Source organism: Lytechinus variegatus, chromosome 1 (genome assembly GCF_018143015.1).
Source record: "Lytechinus variegatus isolate NC3 chromosome 1, Lvar_3.0, whole genome shotgun sequence".
In the NCBI taxonomy this organism is placed as follows: Eukaryota; Metazoa; Echinodermata; class Echinoidea; order Temnopleuroida; family Toxopneustidae; genus Lytechinus; species Lytechinus variegatus.
Genome location: NC_054740.1, coordinates 53,973,064 through 53,996,057, shown reverse-complemented (window position 1 = coordinate 53,996,057; position 22,994 = coordinate 53,973,064). Strand labels below are relative to the sequence as shown.

The 22,994-nt window shown below is 35.1% G+C and overlaps 1 protein-coding gene across 6 annotated transcripts; it reads left to right on the top strand.

Moving 5' to 3' along the window:
* On the top strand, positions 1 to 17,376 carry LOC121416886 (adenylate kinase 2, mitochondrial-like). 6 transcript variants are annotated; one of them, XM_041610440.1, is made up of 5 exons: positions 8,640 to 8,867; positions 11,964 to 12,246; positions 15,521 to 15,757; positions 16,138 to 16,308; positions 16,920 to 17,376. In XM_041610440.1, the coding sequence occupies exons 2-5, from the start codon at positions 12,130 to 12,132 to the stop codon at positions 17,142 to 17,144; spliced, it is 750 nt and encodes a 249-aa protein (XP_041466374.1). In that variant the 5' UTR covers positions 8,640 to 8,867; positions 11,964 to 12,129; the 3' UTR covers positions 17,145 to 17,376. The 6 variants fall into 6 exon arrangements, with proteins under 6 accessions (XP_041466379.1, XP_041466374.1, XP_041466366.1 ...); XM_041610432.1 differs by having other exon boundaries at positions 8,702 to 8,822; positions 12,052 to 12,246; positions 16,138 to 16,305; positions 16,917 to 17,376; XM_041610422.1 differs by having other exon boundaries at positions 8,702 to 8,822; positions 16,138 to 16,305; positions 16,917 to 17,376.
* Positions 17,377 to 22,994: the final 5,618 nt, after the last annotated feature.

Sequence of the window (22,994 nt, the reverse complement as noted above, 5' to 3'; positions counted from 1 at the left end):
AGCTTTACCAGGCAAACTATATACCGTATACGGTACTATCCACGTGTAACTTGTCCTCAACGCCAAGATGCCGCCTGTAGCCCAACCAAATCCCAAATTTGACGAGGTTCCTGATGGAATCAAGGCCATTTTATTAGGGCCACCAGGAGCAGGAAAAGGAACTCAGGTATGATGATAATTTAAAATTTATATTTTCTCTATGAAAGATATTGTAAAACTTAAAAGAATCGTTTGGCCTTAATCTCTGCTCCGGGCATTTGGCCCACGTATTGAAATTCATGTAAGTAGATCTATGTCTAGCTATTTGGAAAAAAAGTAGAGTAAGCAGTTGAGATAATATTAAACATGATGACAAATGTCGATAATGATAATTGTGAACAGTGAATGATGATGATGGTGATAAGGAGAAGAGGAAGAAAAAGAAGGAGAGGAAGGCCCAAATAAGTTAAGGAAGAAGAACAGTAAAGAAGAAATTGATCTTGGAGTTGGAACGAAGTTGGAGGAGTAGACCAAAAGCTTCGGTCTCTGTTATGTTGGTTGTTCAGCTGAACTCCGTTGGCTTCACTCACCAAATACAGAGACCGAAGTTCTAGCGCGATCTGTACAGGGGACTCAATGGCCATATGTTTATGTACTTAAGATCGGATAAAACGGGAAAGTGAATTTGCGCGACAGCCGAGGTAAGTCACTCTTTTTGTTCCTTTTAACTTGATTTTACTCAGTTTTTTGGCAATTAATGCCAAGAGGGAATATCAATTTGCATTTTGTTCGTGTTAACTTTCAAAATTTTTATTCATTAAAGACAAAAATTGAAGAGCCCCGACGGGGGGATTTTGCATTGCAAGTCCCCTAATGGTGGCTGCACGATAGCGAGCCGTCTGTGTACGAGGAGAAATAAAAAAAAAAAGGTTAAAAAACTCCTTGAAACAGACGGCTGCCAGCTGTCAAGAGGAGTAGCCTGGAGGCGTCTGGGAAGTAAATTCATCTACCTACGTATACTCCTGTAACGCCTGGCTTTGCTTTATATGCCTCTCTGTAGAGGCGAGGGTTACCCGTGTTGAACCTAGACCTAAATCACCAATTTTATATTTTGTTTTTCGCCCGAAGTTATGTACATGGGCAAGTTCTATGTTTACCCCCATTGTTTTGCATTTTTCTTAATTTTCATTAAATAAATAGTAGTAAAATTGAAAAAAGTTAAGAGCAAGAGCGTTCACTTGCCCTTGCATTTACGTCACCATTTTTATTTCTTTTGTTATCGATAACTAGATACACACGCGTGCAGAGCTGCAACTTGGATTTTAAAAATACTTGCATTTGCCGATTAATATCACGATTCGTAAAATATTTGTTTCGGTTGATAAAATCATAAAGTAATTTATATGATATTTATTGATTACAACAAATATTTTGCGATATCTATCAGCAGATGCAAGTATTTTTTTAATCCGAGTTGGCAGCTCTACAGTATAGAGCAGCCAACTTGGATTTTTAAAAATAATTTTTTAGATAAATTAAACTGCAAAATTTGAAACCTGATGACCCTAATCTACAATGTACATGTAATTCTGTTCATGAATTGGATGCCTGCCTTGCCTGGACTAGCTGGAGTTTGTACATTGTATGAGGTGAGATATGGAGAGACACAACATGATATGAGTCATGCAAATGTTGAATTAATTTTGGGAGCTAAAGGAATAGAAAGAATATCGAAAACAGTAATCGTCTAATCTAGAATTGAGTAACTAGAAATGATCACTTTTTGAAAATTTTATACATGTTCTAATTTTTTCACCCATCACCAAAAAGTTTAGTTTTTGCTTTTTAGACTGTTAAGAAATTTTGATTTGCAGAGACCTGCTGGGAGTGTACATGTACATGCCTGGATTAATTCAGAGAGATATTTTGGAGCATGTCCATGAAGAGATTTGAATTGTAGGAGTAGAATTTTGAATTGTACATGAAATTTAATGGGAAGCCAGTGCAACTGTTTAAGAGTTAGTGTTATATTGCCATTTATTTAGTGAGAGAAACTATACGGGCTGCAGAGTTTTTAATTCTCTGCAGCTTAGAAATATCATTTTCTGGAATTTCATGGAGCAGGCTATTGCAATTGTCAAGAAGTGAACTAATAAATGCAAGAATGAGGATTTCAGTAGATGAAAAAACAGAGATATTTACAAACCTTACCAAGTTTTCTTAGGGCGAAAAATTGTAGTTAAATCAAATACACTGTACTTGCGACACTGAGGATAATATTAAAGGGGTACAGGTACTGAAAATATTTGTTTCTGGATAAAGAAAAATCAGACAAACAAAACACTGAAAATTTGATCATATTTGGGTAAGGAATCAAAAATGGCATTTTAAAGATTTGCATTATTTCAGAAAACAGTTGACTTGTGTGTATGTCTTCCATGAATATTCAAAGAGCTGATGATGTCATATCCCCACTTGCTCTTTTGTATTTTATTATATTATGTTTGTTCAAGTTTTCCCCAAAGAAGTAGAAAAGCTAGATTGACAACTGATACGCATTATATTTTCATTGACAACTGATATGCATTATATATTTTTGATATTGTCTCATGAGGGAGACAATATCATAAACACTTGTATGAAAAATGAAATAATTGTGATTTCATATAATAACATTAAGAAAAAGGGAAAGTGGGGATGTGATCATCAGCCTACCTTATGAATATTCATGACAATATGCATATCTGTTTTCACAAAATATTGCCCAACTTCAAAATTCAATAACTTTAAGTTTTGTTATCAGAATTTGATGAACTTTTTTTGCATTTTGCTCAGTGAATTTTACTTTTTTCATGTACATGTAAATATAAATTATACTTTCAGCCCGGAAAAACCCAAACATGAACAGCAAATGTTGCTCTTGAGAGGTGGTCTCATTTTCCCCTATTCTGAACTGTGGTTTAATTTAAAACTCTGGTCTAAAGTCGGGGTTTAACTATGGATAGCCAATTGTAATTTCTAAGAGTACAAATTTAATCTGTCAGCTCATATTAAACTGAGTGGGATAATTCCTGAAAGGGTTCTCTTCATTCAAATAAGAAGAAATAGCAAAGTGGAGAAAGGAAATATAAAGAATTTGAATGAAATTTTGATTGTACCTTACTACCTTCCCATAATTACTCCCACTCTGCTGCTTGCATAAACATTATGGCAGACCGATTAATCCTCTCTTTTACATGTCTTGTGCATCATTATTGATATTTCTTTATAACATAAATATGTGAAATCTTCTGGTATTATTATGATTGTTATAAACAAAACTTTTGATAAATATCATTTCGTTAGGCAGGGCTCCACACTAACCCATTTTTTCTACTGGTCCAACCTATTCATGTCGGACCAGTAAAATCCCAGTGTTTCAAATTTTTACTGGTCGGAAACTAAAATCTACTGGTCCCAAAATATAAAGAAAACATAAAAAAGAGGCGCAAGTTTATTTTTCGAGCCTTTCGTTACCCCCTCCCATAAAATCAAGGAATGAAGAACAAAAAGAAAGCAAGACAGAAACGAAGAAAGAAAGAACGAATAAAAGAAGAAAGGAAGGAAGAAAAAAGGTAAAGAAAGGAGAGATGTGAAGGAAAAAAAGAAAGAAGGAAAGGAAGGAAGGAATAAAGAAGGAACAAAAATAAGAAAGAAAGAAAGAAAGAAGGAAGGACAGAAGGAAAGATAGAAAGAAAGAAAGAAAAAAAAGAAAGAAGGAAAGAAAGAAAGACAGAAAGAAAGAAGGAAAGAAAGAAAAATAAAGAAAGAAAGGAAGGAAGGAAGGAAGGAAGGAAGGAAGAAAGAAATGAAGGAAAGAAATGAAGCAAGCAATACAGAAAGAAGGAACAAATCCAGAAAGTAGTAAAGGAAAGAAAGAAGAAGCAATAAAAAAGAGAGGGTAAAAGGAGAGATGGAAAGGACAAAAGAAAGAGAGGAACGAAGGATTGAAAGAAGGAAGAAAGGAATTAAGGAAGAAATAAAGGAAAGGTAAAATGATAGATAGAAGGAAGGAAAGAAGCAAGCAATATAAAAAAAAGAAAAGACAAAAGAATAGATAAAAGAAAGAAAAAAAAGACTGAGAGACAAAGAAAGGAAAGAATGAAAGAATAAATGAGAGAAAGGAAGCAAGCAGTCAAAAAAAAAGAAAGGAAAGGTAAAAGGATAGATTTAACAAAGGGAAAAAGGAAAGAACAAGACAGATAAAAGAAGGAATGAATAAAAGAAAGAGGGCTGAAAGAAGGAAGAAATAAAAAACAAGAAAGGGTAAATAAATGATGGATGGAAGGAAGAAAGAAACAAAGAAAGTAATGAAGAATGAAGGAAAGAAAAGGGTAAAAGAAGGAAGGAAGGAAAGAAAGGAAAAAGAGAAGAAATGAATATTGGATGGATGGACTCAAGAATTAAAGAAAAATATCAAAAAAGAAGAAAAAAATAAAGAGAGAGAAAAAAAAGAAATACAGAAATTTTTTTTTTATAAGGATAGAAAGAATGAAAGAACGAATTAAAGAAAAACAAAGGAAAATGAAGAAGAAAGACAGTAACAAAAAAATAAAAGAAGAGAGGGAAGAAACAAAGAAAGATTGAAAAGAAAGAAGGAAAGATAGGAAGAAAACAGAGGAAGAAAGCTAAAACTATCATGAATAATTTATCAGTTTCTTTTTGGCTCAATTAAAATAGCTACGAAAGTCAGAAACCAAGTGTATCAACACACACATTAATGCATATGTGGGGCTAATATGTATTCAGACGATACCACCCAAAACCCGAACAGAAGTGAAAATTTATCCTTTTACTGCTTATAAATGACAGAGTTACTCCAATTTTTAGGAAATATGGACATTATAAGAGCCTTTCATGAGTATGAACCGTAAATTTTGACAGTTCTGTGAGAGATTTCTACCAGAGTTTAGCCAAGCTTCGTTCGCGCAGCCAGTGCAGAATTTACCACGTGAGTTGTGTGGCTGGTTATACTGTATCTACTCTAGTAACACGTGCGATTCATTCTATGTGAATGGGGGAAATGGTTTGCAGTGAATTTGACCATTTCTGGAAAAGTTATTGGCCCAACAATGGTTTTTATTACTGGTCATGTCGGACCCTTAAAATCTTGCTATTTTTGGAAAAATTACTGGCCCGACAATGATATTTTTTACTGGTCATGTCGGACCAGTAAATATTGATATTTCTGAAAATCTACTGTCCCGACAGTGATTTTTACCGGTCTGGGACCATCGGACCGCCGCTAGTGTCGAGCCCTACGTTAGGACGTTCCACAGTTAAAATGATATGCAAGTAATTTTCACAAAATTTTGCAGTTACTTTAGCATCTAATCCGACATGTAATGTGCACAAATTAGCATGGGTTCATGTGCTTGAGTGTTTGCTGTCGAGCTTTAAGGTTCACCCATTCAAAAGGTTTCAAGAAATAATGCAATAAAAATAATTTTGGCTTTTTAGACCCCAGGAGATCACAACATTGAGTTTAATGCTCTAGTAGTCAGTCAAAATCTATCTAAATTTCACCAAATCTTACATTATAGTTCAGAATTATGTACTTAAGATAAAGAATCCATTCAAATTGCTATTCATTTGCTCTTTAAGGAGTAGTGGCACCTTCAGTTTTGAAAATAAGGTGTGAAAGATGACGAAACATATCTAAGAAAAAGGGAATTTAATATAAAAATTAAAAAAGTACAATAAATGCTATATTGAAAACATGTTTCATTTTCACCAAATTTTGCATGGTTGCATACGAAAGAGGTGTGAACATTGAAAAATTCTAGTTCATGTGCTTGTTTTCAAACTATCAGCACTTTTGGTGGAGCAAATAAAACACAAATACCCATCAAAAAGGCTTGTATCTAGATGAAGAAAAATTCTACACCAATTTCCCATTAAATCAAACTTGAGGTTGTATACTTTGCAGCACTGCAGAGTAAAGTATTTGGAAGAGGTTGAGGCATAAAATGTTGGTCCATAGATTTATTTTCATTGTAAAGCTTTGTAAAATAACACAAAGATTTGCTGTTAGTGTGCAGATGACTGGAAAAATCAGCTGATAACCTTGTTGTAGCTGATCAATCACCTGTTTACTTTAATACTGTGGCGATAACGTGCATGGAAATATGCAGAGATCAATGTGCACAAACATAATTGTGGAATGTCCTTAATACAGCACATTACAATTTACAAGTTGTACATGACATGATATAGCAAAAGGTAAAAGAAAAGATGAATTATCAACTGGGTAATACAATGAAATATAATCTAATTCATTTCCATATGTACATGTAGTCCTACATGTACATCATATAGTTTTGTTTTTACAAATTTAGCCTTGATAGTAACATTAAACATAAATACTTGTAAACAAATTTCATAATAATAATATTTTTATTTTTAAATGCATAACATAATTTTGTTCAAATCAACAACTTTGTGAAGGTGAGACCTCCAATGAAAACAAAACAAAGCAAAGAAAAACCTTCATGAATAAATCATACACCAAAAAACCAATACAGATTCTATTAAATGAATTAGTGTCCATGATTATATAACAAAAAGCACAATATACATCAATCAATGAAAATAAGTAATAGGGAATCAATATCAATAGGAGATTTACAACCCTTATGAAAATTTAACCAAGAAATATTGACTTGAATTTGAGATAGCTAGTGAGCAAAATAAAGTTTGGGGAAAATCTTGAAATTCATGGAATTGTCCCGACTGTATTCTTACTCATTCTGCTTTTGTGTCATGGTTGTATTATCTGGAACCTTTGTTATTTTATATCATCATAGTCCTGAGCAAGTTATTTCCTTGTGTAGTTGCAACTTCTATGTTAGTTGTAAAGTGCAATTGGGAATTTCAAAGACACCATTCTCATTATACTTTCTAAAACTGGACATTGTGGCGTGTGCCTGTAATCCAAGCTACATGTGCGTGGGGAAGTTACAAATTGATGCAGAAATTCGAGGTTCGAACCCTGGTCACGTCTTTCGGATGGTGACGTTAAAGGTTGGTCCCAGACATAAATAATCTTATCTGATTGATACACGTCTGAAAAAAACTCAAATGCACTGTACACACACTGATTTACTGGAAACCGGTTCAGGAAACCAGTTTGGAAGAACAGTGAGAACAGTGTCAAAGTGATCTTCAAAACTACATGTACATCACGGGGTGGTTTTCTGAACCGGTTCGGAAGATCGCTTCCTAGACCGCTTTTATTGTTCTCATTGCACGTTAAGCTAGTTTCCAGTAAACGATAGTGAAAACGGTGTCTAATATACAATGTAAGCCTACAATGTACATGTACAGGGGATCAACAAGAGACCAAAGAGATAAATGCATAGGCCTAAACTATTGTTAGGAAAAGAAAAACAGCTTATCTATAGTCATAAAAAAGAATGTGATATTACTCTAAAGCATTTCAAAGCTTTTTGTGTTTACCCTGTATTACCTACTTTCTTGTGCAAGCCCTAGATTATAAAAAATATTATTAAAGGTCAAGTCCACCCCAGAAAAATGTTGATTTGAATAAATAGAGAAAAATCAAGCAAGCATTATGCTGAAAATTCCATCAAAATCAGATGTAAAATAAGAAAGTAATGACATTTTAAAGTTTTGCTTATTTTCACAAAACAGTGATATGCACAAATCAGTGACATGCAAATGAGACAAGTGGATGATCCCTCACTATTTTGTTTTTTATTGTTTGAATTATATAATAATTCATTTTTTACAGATTTGACAATAAGGACCAACTTGATTGAACCATATAATATTAAGCAATGCTAATTGCACATGTTTAGGGAGGAATTAATCATTGTTTCATAGACAACAGGGAGAAAATTGAAAATACAAAAAACTAGAAAGTGATGTCATCAGTCTCCTCATTTGCACACCGACAAGGATGTGAATATAACTGTTTTGTGAAATTAAATGAAACTTTAAAATGTCATAACTTTCTTATTTTACATCCAATTTTGATGAAATTTTCAATGTTATGCTTGTTGAATTTTTCTCTTTTTATTCAGATTAACTTTTTGTTGGGTAGGACTTGTCCTTTAAGTCTACTAGGGGCTAAGTTTAAGTGTATACTGATGTGGCATTTCACAACATTTTGTATATAATTTGTGATATTATTACAGAAGTTTGTCAAGTATGTTTGTATGAAAAAATATATTTATGTAGTCTCCGTGTAAATTGTATCTGGGTGTGTTTATGTGCCATTTTTTTACACTAGAATCATGATTTAAATCATGATTCAAATCATGATTCTGCAGAATGATGATTGCATTTAGTCAAAAGTGAAAATCAACAATGTTTCTGTAGAATCATGAATGAAAAGGGTCATATAAACACAATCGTGATTTAAATCATTCTATGACGTCACTGTGTCTGGCTTCCGGTTTGACTCTTGCCAAGCTCAAGGCATGCGCTATTATATGTGCTATGCATGCATTTCTTGTCACATGCATTTAAATCTGTTGTATCCAACCTTTTGCTATGCCGGAGTCTTGTTCTAAGGTACTGCAAAACTAACAGAACCCTTATCTAAATGTACAGTACAGGGTGCATTATTCACGGAAGTATTAGTGCATAAAAAGGTCTGCATTCGAAGACTACTTGTAGTCCAAGGACATCCCTCGTTGAACTCTTCTTTCTCATGAATCACTGGCCTCCTCTCACTCAGCTCGCAGCTGTGTGTTATTGGGAATCGAGGCACCTCCCTGCTGAAGTAGAGACAATCACACTCGTTTTCTACACCATTGCAGCCGGACGGATTCAGTCCTGTAAACAGTCATTTCAGTGCTTTCATCGTTTTATCGTCAAATGATGTGCTGGTTGTTTTCATTCAATATTTTTGGTGCATTTATTTTTACGTTGCTAGAGCTGGAAGAGGTTTCCTTTGTTTTCTTTCTTACATGCAATGTGTCGAGTCTGGATAGCAATCTCTGAAGCAACTTTTACTGTGGAAGTCATGATCTGTTATTAAGATGATGGTCACAAATTCATGATGCAGATATATCTGAAATTAATTGTACTCTCGTTAATCTGTCCACGTGATATCCTGGCCATTATACTATAAACCAGACCATGTCACATAGTGAAATGCATTGTCATGTTGAAGCAATAGCACTGCACTGTCAGTTGAGTGTTTACTCAACCAGTGTACTGTACATGGATTTATTATTAGTGCAAATGTTGAATAGGCTGTTTGTCAATGCATTTTAGGATTATCAAGTTCCTGCATGAGATATGCAGGCTTGACGATGACTTCCTCTTCATTCTGACTTTTTGTCAGTACGTGTGTGTAGGCCTACATGTAAGCTTTTCATGATACCCTACCATGAGAATATAAAATTGGGTGTAACAGATAGCTACCTGTCTTTATATTTTCAAAAAATATTCTTCCCCCCCCAAAAAAAAATCTGTGTGGACCTAACCCCTTTTGCAACCAAACTGAAATGGACCTAACCCCTTTTGAAAAAAAGATTAATGGGAATTTCATCTTTTCTTTGGTATCATTTAGAGCTACTAAAACCTATAAATTGAGACAAAAAAATTGATAAAAAGAAATGGGCCTAACCCCTTTTGCAAGTGAGCTCTTCATATAATGAACATGAGGTCATTACAATTATTTTGTAGTTTGTGTCAATCATGCATGTATATAAGCCTCTTTATGTGCTAGTATTTCATATTCATTTTCAATGTGTAAACTCTGAACATGCATGTGAACATAAGTTTAATGATTTATCATTTGATATATCTCAATGACATTTATAGAATGTGGTAATAAAGTTCATTAATCTTCAATCCATCACTAGAACTAAATGGCAAAATCATGTCGATACATGAATTGCAGAGAATAGTGCAAAGTTTGATGATATTAAGCAGATAAGCAAGGCCTCCTTGTTAATGAGGAATGAACAGGGAAATGTAGAAATTTCATGACCCACTCTTTGTTTGCCAAATGCTAATGTTTTTAATCAATATTGATTTTAGTATAGAGGCTATTATTTTTAAGTTAAAAAAATGATAAAGTATTACAATTACAATGTACATGGCTATGGCAAGTCTCCACACTATCTATTTCTTGGTGGCCCACAAGCAAATTGGTGGCCCTAACACAATAGAAAACATCACAATTTATCAAAACTTTGGTAGCCCAACCAGAACACCAAGTGTGGGCTTTTTGCAGAATTTTGGTGGCCCTACTCATTTTTGGTTGCCCTGGGCCACTGCTAATGTCAAGCCCTGCATATGCAGGGGTATTATTATAGGCTGGGTAGACTTTTTGAGAGCCCTGTACTGCATGACTCTTATGAGTAGATTAGTAAATTAGGTTCGAATTGAAATAATAGTATGATAAACTTGCGTAGTACTAGAGCAACTAAAATAAATTGCATATATATGGAATGGCATACAGACTGTGAACTGATATGGTTTTCATACTCCAAATTTGCTTTCTTAACCCCAGGAAAGGGCTTATGGGAGGGGGGGGGGACTCAGTATATAATTCAAATTCAAATTCAAAATTTATTGATTATAATCACAAACATGTTGGATTGTTCTCAAAATTGTACAATGAAACACAAACAGAAACAAAATAATTTAAATGATACACATAATATTATAATAAAACATACATAAAAAATACATAATAGGCATATATCTAATATGATACATAATAGGATATAGCACACTTTTTTACATAATAATATATATAATGAACATAAACATAATACAGTATGTGGAGTCTTAGGTCACATGACCTACTGAAATAATACATATTTACATCATAATGAATTAATACAAATTATGATAAGTACATTGTGATATTTAAAGGAAGAAGGGGAGCTTGAAGAGAATATAATGCATATAATGCATATATAATGCATAGTGGGTATGTGCCGCGGAGGGGACCCCCATTTTTACACTCAAATTTCCGTTCCAAGGCATAGCATTTTTGTCTTATTAAGAAAAAGAACAAAGAAAGCCGCTTCAAAGCATAGCATTATCTTCTTATCGAGAAAAAACAAGAAAGAAATCCGCTCCAAAGCTTCGCGAATTTTTTGTTACGCCGTTCCGGTCGCATTGACCCGCTACAATGAGTTGCAATTTTGGTTAAAAGCGGCCGCAGAGCACTGTCCGGCCATCGCCTCTGTGCGAGCGCACCCGGCGGCCGTGCCGCTGGGCTAGCTGCATCATACATGCATACCCGTTTCACAGGGATGCATACGCACTCACACGCCGTTGATCCGTTCCAAGGACCCCTGTTTTCACAAAACATTTGTAGTTCGGAAGGCTGTTCCGAGGACCCTCCTTTTTACAATAAGCTCACTCCAAGGCCCATGTTTTTTGTCTCGCCCGCAGCACACCCCGCCACTATTTTGGTCGAGTTCCCACCTCCCCCCCGGGTCAACCCGAGATATACATCTTGTGATTTTCTGACTTTCAATGTTTTCTTCATTTGGATTGGATTCAGTTTCAATGCTTATATTGATCAATCCCTGATCTCTAGGATGTAATGGGAATCTAACTTAGAACCCTCGAGTACTTGGCCCAGATGTACATGTAGGCCTAGACATATGCGTACTATGCTTATTTATCAGTTCACCGGTGCTCAGTATGAATGACTCAATGGACTGCTTTTTGTCTTTTGTCTTGCCTGCATGTGTAGGCACAGCTTTTCCGGTCAATGAAATTAGTATTTTATTAAGATCATATGAATGTTGTTTTTTGTGAATACTTCACGTTAGTTGTTATCAAAGTCAGCATGCACTGCTGCTATATTCTCTTGTGTAATAATGCAGGCAAGACTGCACAAATCTCAGCCACCTTGCACTGTCAAAAGTGTGCTTTCATTGAGCAGCTTGCGTTGTCTACATGTATTCACTTTATTCCTAAATTTCCTACATCTCTTGATCAAGTGACTCAACAGATTGGATATGGTGATAAGGCAGTGTGCATGACTACATGCGATACAAGTGGAGGTAAAATTTTGATTTGACATTTCAGTGCAAGTTTGTACACCACTAGCGACTGTCACGCTTCTTGAATCTTCTGCATCTGGAAAGATCACAATAAACTTTGAAAATGGCTGCTGCTCTCAAGAGCCAGGATCCAGTTTTGCAGGAGCCAGAGGAGGAGGGAATTCCTCAAGGGATCTGTGCAGTGCTCCTTGGTCCACCAGGAGCAGGGAAAGGAGTCCAGGTATAGCTCAAGTGTTTTACATAGGTTGCATACTGTGAAAGTGAGGCACAGGAGGACAAAGTGATGAAATGAAAATAATCAAAAAGAGGGCGATAAAGAGTTTATTAAAATTGTTTTGAAGTAAAGGAAAGAGTGATCCAAGTCCTTCATTCTTACATGTATAGCTTGCCATGCTTGAGAAGAACTTGGAAATATACAGTTGAGGCCAAAAGTTTACATACACCAAGGCTCGACATTAGTGGTGGCCCGGGGCCACCCATGGAATTCAGTGAAATTTGTTCGCTTGCCAAAAATCGTAAAAATTTACTATATCTTCAGAAATATAAATACTACCATGACGATATATATATATTTCAGGGGGAATTTTCTTTGAAGAAAAAAGTAATATTTGTGCCAAATGTATTCTATTGTTATTATATTTTCAAACAATTTTCATAGAAATATATTACATATATTACATTTTCTATCGTGATATGTCACCACTGAACAAAAAAGTGTAGGCCTAATCTGAAATGTTTGTGTTGAGAAGTAACTAGCACAATAGAAATGTTTCTGACAATTTTTTAATTTTTGATTTGTTTAAAATATGAAGATTTTAGGGGGAAAAAATGACACCTAACTATTTTTCAGCTCCTGATGACAAAGCATTGTGATGAAGGGGCATGACATACTCATTGTTTGATATCCAATCCGTCATAGCACAGATATTTTATATTTTTACAAATATTTTAAATTTTATGTTTGGCAAGTGTCAACTTTTCTTTGAATTTCTTGGGTGTATGTAAACTTCTGGCCTCAACTGTATAAAAAAAATATGCAGATTTCTAATTTTAATCATGCATCCGATCAAAATCCAATTTTATATAGCTTACATGTATGTATAAAATCACAAAATTTATACAGGAAAATCTTCCACATTGTTTTTTTTAGGGCATACTCTTGACTAAAATGTTGACATGCTCTTATGAGGTATTTACACTATACATATATATTTTAGGGTGTGTGAAGTACATTACTGTACATGTGTACATACATAGTTTTTGTTTTCCCTTTAAATTGGTGGGTGTTACATAAAGCTGTCCGTAAGTTAAGAGCGACTTTAAGAATGACCGATGAATCTTTCTGATGCTTTTAATGGGGGATATCATTTACCACAAGAAAGGGTCCCCAGTCGTTCTTAAAGTCACTCTTAACTTACGATCAGCTTTATGAAATGGCTCCCTTGTTTGTTTGATGAACCCATATGTCATTTTGTGGGGGTATACGTGCATGGTTTTGGCATGCTTCAAATTCCTTAGAGGCAAGCGGCAGCGAACACAGCACATTATCCATGGGGCCTGTTACAACCATCATAGGTTTAACTTCTTTGACAACCTGAAGAAACATGCTATATTGGATGTCTACAAACTTAGACATCGTTTTATAAAAAATGTCCCCTTGATGAGTTTTACATAGTATTTGGTTTCTTATGCAGTACATGTGTACAGTAGATGTTGCATAGTCACATGAATCAGTCATATACTTGGTTACCATTATTTAGATTTTTTTTTGTAAAGTTTGTCAATCGTCATGATTTAAAATCATGGATTTATGTCTCAGGGTATTCCTTTTTTTTGTTACAGGAAGGGGGGGGGGGCACAAGGTGGAAGAGAGAGAGAGGGGATGAGAGGAAGAGAATAGAAGGAGAGGGGAGGGAAAAATCATACTACACAACTAATTTGGGGAAAAAAATCTTGTCATCTACATGTATGAGCTCTTTCACTGTTATTTCTAAAGTACACATGCATGCTGATTAAAATTGATGGATGATGTACATGTACATGTAGTCCATAAAAACAGAACGCTTGATTATAAATATTGGGGGCCACATCGTGTGTGCAAGTATTGTATACCAGTACTCATCTGGTATACATACTTGATTGGAGGTTTAATATGGGTTCCTAATCTAGCAGAGTCATACCAAAAATGGAAAACCACATGTACTGTACCTTTTAGTCTGGCATTCCTGTATTAAGATTTTAGAAGGGTAGAGCATTTATGTAACTGAAGTGGCAACCCTGAGAAAATTAAACATTATTAATGTATATTTGAAGTCTTTTTTTTCTTATTGTAAGGCTATTATGAATTGATTATGAAGTAATTCTAGTTTTATTTTGGCATGCCAACACTCGTACTCATACATTTGGTACCTTTGGTCCAGCCACATTGCTTTTGAGTCTGCCTGTCGGTCAATAATTAAAAGTCTGCAAAGATAAGGTACATGTAGCATTCATATATGAAGCATTGAATGATAAGTTTTTTTTTCTTGCAAATGCTGCTTGAGGTTTACAGTGTAATACTGTGTACCAGCATATTTTAATGATTTATGCATTAATCTTTGATATTGACATTTAGATAGAATCATGCTCAAGTATGTTAATTTGATATGCTGATAGTTAAGTTGATGATCAATCAGGAGTTTATAGAGAGTAGCACTATTGAACTGTGCACAATATTTATCTTACCTTACCAGATATATGAAACTAGGGACATACATGTATACCATTAAAGTCGGTTAACTTGGTTCAGGTTCATTAGCTATTTTCCCCATTAACCAATATATATTTATGATTATCATCCATTTATCTAAGTACTGTGTCAAAGATAAAAGGTTGTCAAGGCAGCATATCAGTGATGGATGTGGATGTCACCTTTAATACAAGTCCAGGTCGGGTGGAAATTAAGCCTGTGAGCTACAGTAATTTGATTTACTTTTTTCCTTTCTCAGGCAACCTGGACTTGTACTGTAGACATCCTTATTCCTTCCCTCTTTGTATTCATATAGAGACAGTGATTTTCTATTTCAAAAAATGATCTTTCCTGTTTCTGAAAATCTGCAATTCTGTTTCAACTTGATCCCAAAATGGAAATTCTGTTTTTTCACTGAAAATATACACAGCAAAAACCTGAATTCTGTTTTGCAAAGGTGAATTCCATGAATTTTTTATGTAAAAATTATAAGAACCAAACAAAATTTCTGTTTAATTTACCGGTAAAATGGAAAATCACTGTCCCTAATCGTTTATTTCCTTTTAACTTGATCTTTGTTGACATACCGAATAAAATAATGATAATAGTGATGATAACATCTATAGGGAACTGAGCTCATATACCGTTTAGTTTGATTATCCCTTGGATGTTGGTAAAAAGATGTGATGTTTTTCCATTAACCAAACTACAAATTACGTTTATCATCCATTTTCTTTCGCTTCTCTCTTTTGTCTTATCCTTTTAGGCACCCAAGCTTGCAGACAAGTACTGCGTATGTCACCTGGCCACGGGTGATATGCTGAGGGCAGTCATCGCCTCGGGATCGGATCTTGGTAAGAAGTTGAAGGTGGTGTTGGACAGCGGGAAGCTCGTCAGCGATGAGCTGGTCGTGGAGATGATCGATAACAAGCTGGACACTGCAGAGTGCAAGAATGGCTTCCTCCTCGATGGCTTCCCAAGGACAGTCGTCCAGGCCGAGAAGGTAATCTTCAAAGATGCCTTTGACGTCTTCATACATGTGATTGGCTGTCGAGGTATTAAAACAAATTAGGCGTAGTATCAGCCGTTAATTGAAGCAAAGAAACTAAAATAACACAAAGACTGTTACTAAGCCTAATCCCTGCCACAGCCACATCACTATAGCAAGCCATTAATCTGTATTTGCCACACTCGACCCTTGAGAGGTTGGTTACCCAACAAGGTTTGATTCCTGAATCTGTTTGTGCGATCTACAAGGCTAAATCCAGGGTGAAATCCAAAATTTTTTTCAAATGCAAAGAGACATTGGAAGTTAATGGGATAGGCACTATACAAGAATAGATTGTGGATAGTATTATTGATTTTTATTTCATCTTCCAACAGCTGGATGAACTCCTTAAGAAGAGGAAGACTGCCCTAGACTCGGTAGTGGAGTTTGGTATTGATGACACGCTGCTTGTGAAGAGAATCACAGGACGGCTCATCCACAAACCCAGCGGAAGATCTTATCACACAGAATTTAACCCTCCAAAGAAACCTATGACTGATGATGTAAGTAGCTCCTTGTGATGAAGAACTTAGCTTTGAGAAATAATATAAAGCCTAGTCTGCTCTGCAAATCCCTCACTCGATTAAGGGGTCTGAATGTGCAGCCTATTAATGCCCTGTGTACTGAAGGCTCTCTTGCTCTGGGTCTGCTTCATCTTTGGGTTTGGGCTCAATTAAAACGGCAAGTTTTGTATGTGCTAGTCTGCGTGGAGACCCACTTGTTGATCAAAGTTTCAATCTGGGTCTGTGCCTGCAGACTTATTAAATCCTATCTTCAGTTACCCCCCCCCTCCACATAGTGCATGGTCACTATTCCAATTAATTACTAGATTATTTTTATGCATGTTTCCCCAGAATGTTTATGATGTTTAGGATATAATCTAAACATGTGTTTTATTTGATTTAAATTTACTGAATTATGTCAAAATTTAATTTGATCGCATGCCTGATCAAAATAGATTACTTGTGTATTTATGCCTTTTTTGCATAAAACTCCACAAGAATATAATTGGCAGATTTATAAATATTAAAATATACTTCAATTTTTGTTTCATTTGAAATTTTTGCTGTTTTATTGTAATTATCATTTTACCCATTTTCTCCTTTTGTGTCAGATTACTGGTGAGCCACTCATCAAACGATCGGACGATAATGAGGAGACTCTGAAGACACGCCTTGAGGCCTACCACAAGCAGACCGCACCCCTCGTTGATTATTACTCTAAACGTGGCATCCATCAACGTATCGATGCCGCTAGGGCACCCGATGCGGTATACGCCAGCATCCAATCGATATTCGCAAAGGCGCAGACTGCAAGGAAAGATAAAGTTGTATTCATTTGATTGTAGAACTGTATATTAAAAGAGTGAGAGTGTGACAAGTCACCACAAAGCATGGATAGAGAAATGAAAGAAAAATCTTCAGGGTCAGGAATGTGTTTGAAATGCATCGGTGGACAGACGTAAATGATGCATGCTTTGCATGTTCTGGGCCACATTTTACAAAGAATTGCGATTGATCAGATCAATCTCAATTATAGCCAGAAAGGTCAACATCTAAAATGCATGATAATTCAAAATGTTTTCTAGATATGATGTATATTCATAAATTCATTGTTTTCTTGATAATATGGTGTGTTTGCCTTTGTTTACAAAGGACATTTTGCAAATTTCCTGTAGAAAAAATGATGACACTGATGGATTGAAAAAAGATGCGGCCCTGGTCTGAAAAATTTCTTCCAATTTACCGATTACTTGATTTATAGGTTGGTTTAGGCAGACTAAGCGGTATACACAGTTCAGTTCTGTTTCACAAAACTTGTCAGAATAGCAAATGCACAATTCTGTAGCAGCCAATCAAATTGAATGATTTCAGTAGCTTATGATATTGCAAATTTGTTATTAGTTTTATGAAACCGGGTTGCTGGTTTTGTGGTGACTTGTCACTGATAGCTTTTATTTCTCTTGTAATTACAAAGCATATGGGGCTATATACCTGCTGGAAGGGAAGTCAGAAAACTAAGTGCTATTTAATAGGGTAGTGGGGCAGCGGAGTGTTGTTATACATATCAGATTGAAATTTTGAATTTCATGAATTTGGAGCTCTATTTTATTACCCGAATCATGTCGAGAGCAGGGGCTTCGGCCGAAAACTTCATAGAAGTCTCTTACAATATGTATGTATGTGCTACACAATTGTTTCCTTTTCTTTTAATTTCTTTGTTCCTGTGTCGTTTTCAGAATTGGTCATGTGACTGACCATTTGATTACAGTACATTCTGTACATGATTGGAAAAGTTACATGACCTGGGGGGCGTTTCACAAATATTGAAGTATGACTAAAGAGTCGCACTTAAATACCGAGTTGCGTATGGCTTGACTGCATTGGTAAGGTCGTGTCATGAGGACGTGCACTAATGCGTATCTATCAATAAGATCGTGTGTCGCATATCGTGTACGCGCCGGCATGTTAGTGCGACTTAAGTCATACTTAAATCTTTGTGAAACACTCTCCAGTTTTGAAAAAAAGTGTCAAAAGTGGGTGAAATCATTTTGAATTTATTTACATGAGATAATGACTCTATCTACAATATTCATTTTCATTTTTTTTTTGGGGGGGGACTGAATTCTCTTTATGTAGTGGATTTATTTTCAGTTCTCACCACTCACTAGAGTTTGTCTTATTTTGTGCTTCAATTGGATTTCTTTTGCTATGGGCAATACTTGATTGAGTTTAATAGATGAATTAGAAAGTCATGATGATGTCGATGAACTAGTTTGCTGAGTAGCATTTGTTGTGCATTATTCTCATTACCTGAAATTTGCGTCAAATGTTCCATTAGCCACTGATTAATGGTCATGCTTATCTTCAATTCCTCAAATGCCACGATACAGTTCTGTGAAGATTACCCCCAAATTTGCCAAAGATTCTTTTCATGTTTTTACCATTTTAGTGTTAAAACTAAAAGGTACCATAACAAAACAAAGCAGAAGTCCCACTGTAGTGGATTTCTTGCATCCCTCCTGTCTTTAGTGATATGTGAGAGTTGGTGATAAGCCACTTCCGGGATCCCTGCATGAAAGGCAAAGCTTTGACATCAATTCAACCTTATTCCTAATTAGGGGTGTTGATGCAAAATGGAGAAGAAAAAATTCTTATTGCCTAATACTTTTTGCAAGTGTACATTTCATTTCCTGTTTTCCCACAGAAATTGCAAATATTGTAGATTTATTCTAGTACGGTTTATAGAAATCCAGTTATGTTTTCAATGGGTGTGTATTTTACAACTTTCACTGATTTTAAAACATCACCACCGTCATACTCTCAAAAGCATTTGTGTATCACTTGATTTTCAAACACAATTTTTTTCTCTCAGGAAATGATCAATTTTTATGATTTGTATTGGGCATGTCAAAGTTTTTGGTTTAAAAATAATGATGTACTTTTTCTTATGCATCTGTTTGTTACAGAAAACAAAAATGATTGAAAAATAATAATTTATCCTCTTCCTGATTACCTGTTTAATAACAACTCTTATTGATTTCAAGTTGGTCTGATTAAATAGACATTAGAAGTTACGAATATTTACCTTGCGATTGTAATTAGCTGTCCAAATTCACCATTAAACACTTGTGTTCAAATCATGTCTTTCTTTTAATATAATACTTTGCTAACATAAAGGGTTACCATTCACATATTTAAGTTTTAATAAATCTGAATGTAAGTTTGTTGGTCAGAGATCGAGCAAAAATACTGGATTTTGTAGATCTAATATATTATCTTTTAATCTCATTCTTAGTATTGTATGTAGCAATATTCCCATTAACATTGATGAGTGATAACAACACTGTTCAACAACAATACACACAAAAAAAATAGTCTTAGACACCCATTTATGTTGTTTATATTTACATATATATTGTATTTTACACATTCAGGAAGACAAAGAAATTGACACATGCATTTGTGATCATCATTACAGGAGGGGAATTCATAATTATGCTCAATAAATTGAGATTTCTATCACAATAAATCATGTTTCATGATTGTTTTTTTATAGATATTTTTGCCTGATTTAAATCTTGTTAAGGTGTGGTAGGAAAAAGCCCCTCAACATTTTTTTTGCAAATATTAGGCATCTAAACATGTATACCTGTACGGGTCTACAATATTGCTGAGCCTTTTCTAACCATATGTAAATGTCAAGACTTTATTGTAAGAATTAAGATCATGATTTTTTTAGACTAAATAAGTATGTACAGTCAAAGTTAAATCTTGTTAGAAAGATGAAATAGCTTGATTTAGATATAATTCAAAATTTTACTTCTAAATCATATTTTCAATATAGAGTTGGGTTATCGGCTTAGTATTTTATCAGAGCAAAAGTAAAGGAAAATACCAATTTTTCTCACTCAAATGAGAATGAAACCGTTGAAACAAGTTAGATTGTATAAAAACAAACAAATCAAAGAATAAGATCAATGAAAGCTTGAGAATAATTGGACAAGCAATAAGGAAGTTTAGAGCATTTGAATTTTAAATCCCTAATGCTATGGAGATCCTAATTTGCAATGTGACCAAGATTTGTGAGGTCATGGAAGTACAACTCCACTTGGTAAACTGAAAATATACCCCAAAACATCTTTTTTTGCTCATTCTATTGATAGTACAAGCTTTTGTTCACGATATATCTCACATGTTGTTTGTATTGCCAATGACAGGATGTACACATCATCAGTGATCTTGACATTCAAATGCTCATAATTTTTTCTATTTGTTTCTTCAATTTTTTTTTTATTACACAAAGCAACGTGTTCCCAGGATTTCACTCTCCAAGTTTCAATTATCAAATTGAATAGCAGCCCTTTTAATATAACCATCTAAAAGAAAAATTTTCTTCAAGGCTTCACCTAATCAGCTGTTCACTTCAAGTTTTGTTTAGTGGATTTTTAGGTCAGCGAGCGGGAGTGAGCAACTTTCCCATAGGCCATGTGCTTTTTTATCAGGGATTTGTGGTTTTCTCCTTAGTACCCATTCCCCTGAGGCAGTAAATAAAGGCCAGGTAGTATATTGGTTTATGTCATCATGAAAGAAAAATCTAATTTGAATTAAAACTTTTGGGAAAAATGACACTTTAGCCATTATATGTATTGGAGTACATGGAAGAGTAGTCCTTGCCATGCTCACTTTGACATCTCATATGTGGCCAATTTGAAGTCTCCATGGGTATAGTGATTACCAATTTTTACAACTTTTAAAAATTCATAGCGTTCTTGTTGTTTGTCCAATATTGTTCAAACTTTTACTTATCAACTTGTCTGATTTTTCTTTTTCTTATAAAAACAAGTTTCTATTTGGGTTGGATTCCCCTTTAAGACTGATCATTGTAGTAAGCATTGAAAGAATAGTTACTAGTATCACTATCAATGCTGATTTTTAGGCAATGGGTCAAAATCAAATACCTGCAGCTTCGGTAGAATGCGATTAATGTGCATTGCACTATCCTTGTGCATAAACCTATCAGAGAAAGGCAATCACTTGCAAATTACTTGCATGTAACGATAGAGTTAAACACTCACAAGATAATCACATCCATGAAGGGCATTTTCATAACATATTACATCTGTCCTTTTCTATACACAAGAAGGACTTAGAGTCATTATTAAATGAATGCTGATGTGCATATGAAATATAACACGCAATCTGTATTGATTAATGCGCACATCCTCAGCATACTTGACCAATGTAGTGATATATTAGTCATATCAGATAACACATGAACTAGACAAAGCAGAGGTGGGCCTAGCCAGGTTGAACACTATTCCACTTTAGGGGCCATGGTGTGTCTAATCTGGCTGGATCCACGCCTGAGACGTCCTAATGTATGAGTGTGACCTTCTTCAAATGACTTTTCCATTTTAAAAGTCATATGAAAAGTTGTTATCTTCTCAAATTATGATAGGTTCGGCAGTTTCGATGGACGAAAAAAAAAAGGTCTTTATTTTATGGAATTGCCCTGATGATCTGTACCAGACAAATTCCTACTACATTTACTCCACAAAAAGTTTGAGTTCAACATGTTTCTTTTCCCCAAGAACACAGTGAGAACTGACTTGGAGTGAAGGGTATACATTATAATGAGCTGAAATTAGTGACAGCAAACACTTCATTGAGGTACCACATGTCCTCTGAGTTACATCAACTAGAAGAAAATTCGCAAATGTTATTATTGACCTGATAGTCACATTTTTATTCATGCTTTGATTCTAGGCAACCTTCCAGACACGCATTTTGAGTGCAGCACTGCGCATTTTGTAAAAACCAAGATACTATATGAAATATGGATACATTTATAGAGAGACAATGGCAATGACTTACATGCGCTTTAATTGGGCGTGCATACTGGATACACCTGTGATGTCATAATAGAAAGCAACCTATTCATCTTTGACATCCTAAAAATATTTGAGGGATTTGAACAAACTTTTCACAATAAATTCATAATGTTGACCCATCATATCAAACAAATAACAGGGTTCCCACAGAAAGTTGAAAATAGAATTCCATGACTTTTCCATGACTAAATTGCTGCTTTCCATGACTTCCTGTGACATCCCAGGAGTTATGTAGAATTTGGGATGTCATAAAACTAGGAAAAATGGAAATCATGAACACCAATTGTAATGGCGGAGTATGATCACGAGAGTATAGTATGAGAGTTGTGAGACACAACTAGAAAGCTGACATAGCCAAGAGGGAGATGCAATTCCATGACCAAAATCTCCTTTCCATGACTTTTCACAAATTTCCGAATTCCCTGACTTTCCATGACCACAAATTTTTCAAGGATTTTTCATGACTGCTGAAACCCTGAATAATGCACAGGTCAAAATTTGATGTTAGTGTGTTGCAGACATCTCAGGTATTCACAATGCAAAGCAAATCCACTATTCATATGCACCTTGTGCTTATTGCATGGAGTGTCGCGGCCCAGTGGATTAGTCTCCGGACTTTGAGAGAGAGGGCCGTGGGTTCAAATCCCAGCTATGGTGTAATTTCCTTCAGCAAGGAATTCATCCACAGTGTGCTGCACTCAACCCAGGTGAGGTAAATGGGTACCGGCAGGAAGTAATTCATCAAAAAGCTGTGTGCACCTGAATAGGTAGCCTAGCTTAGCTGGGTAATAATAATAG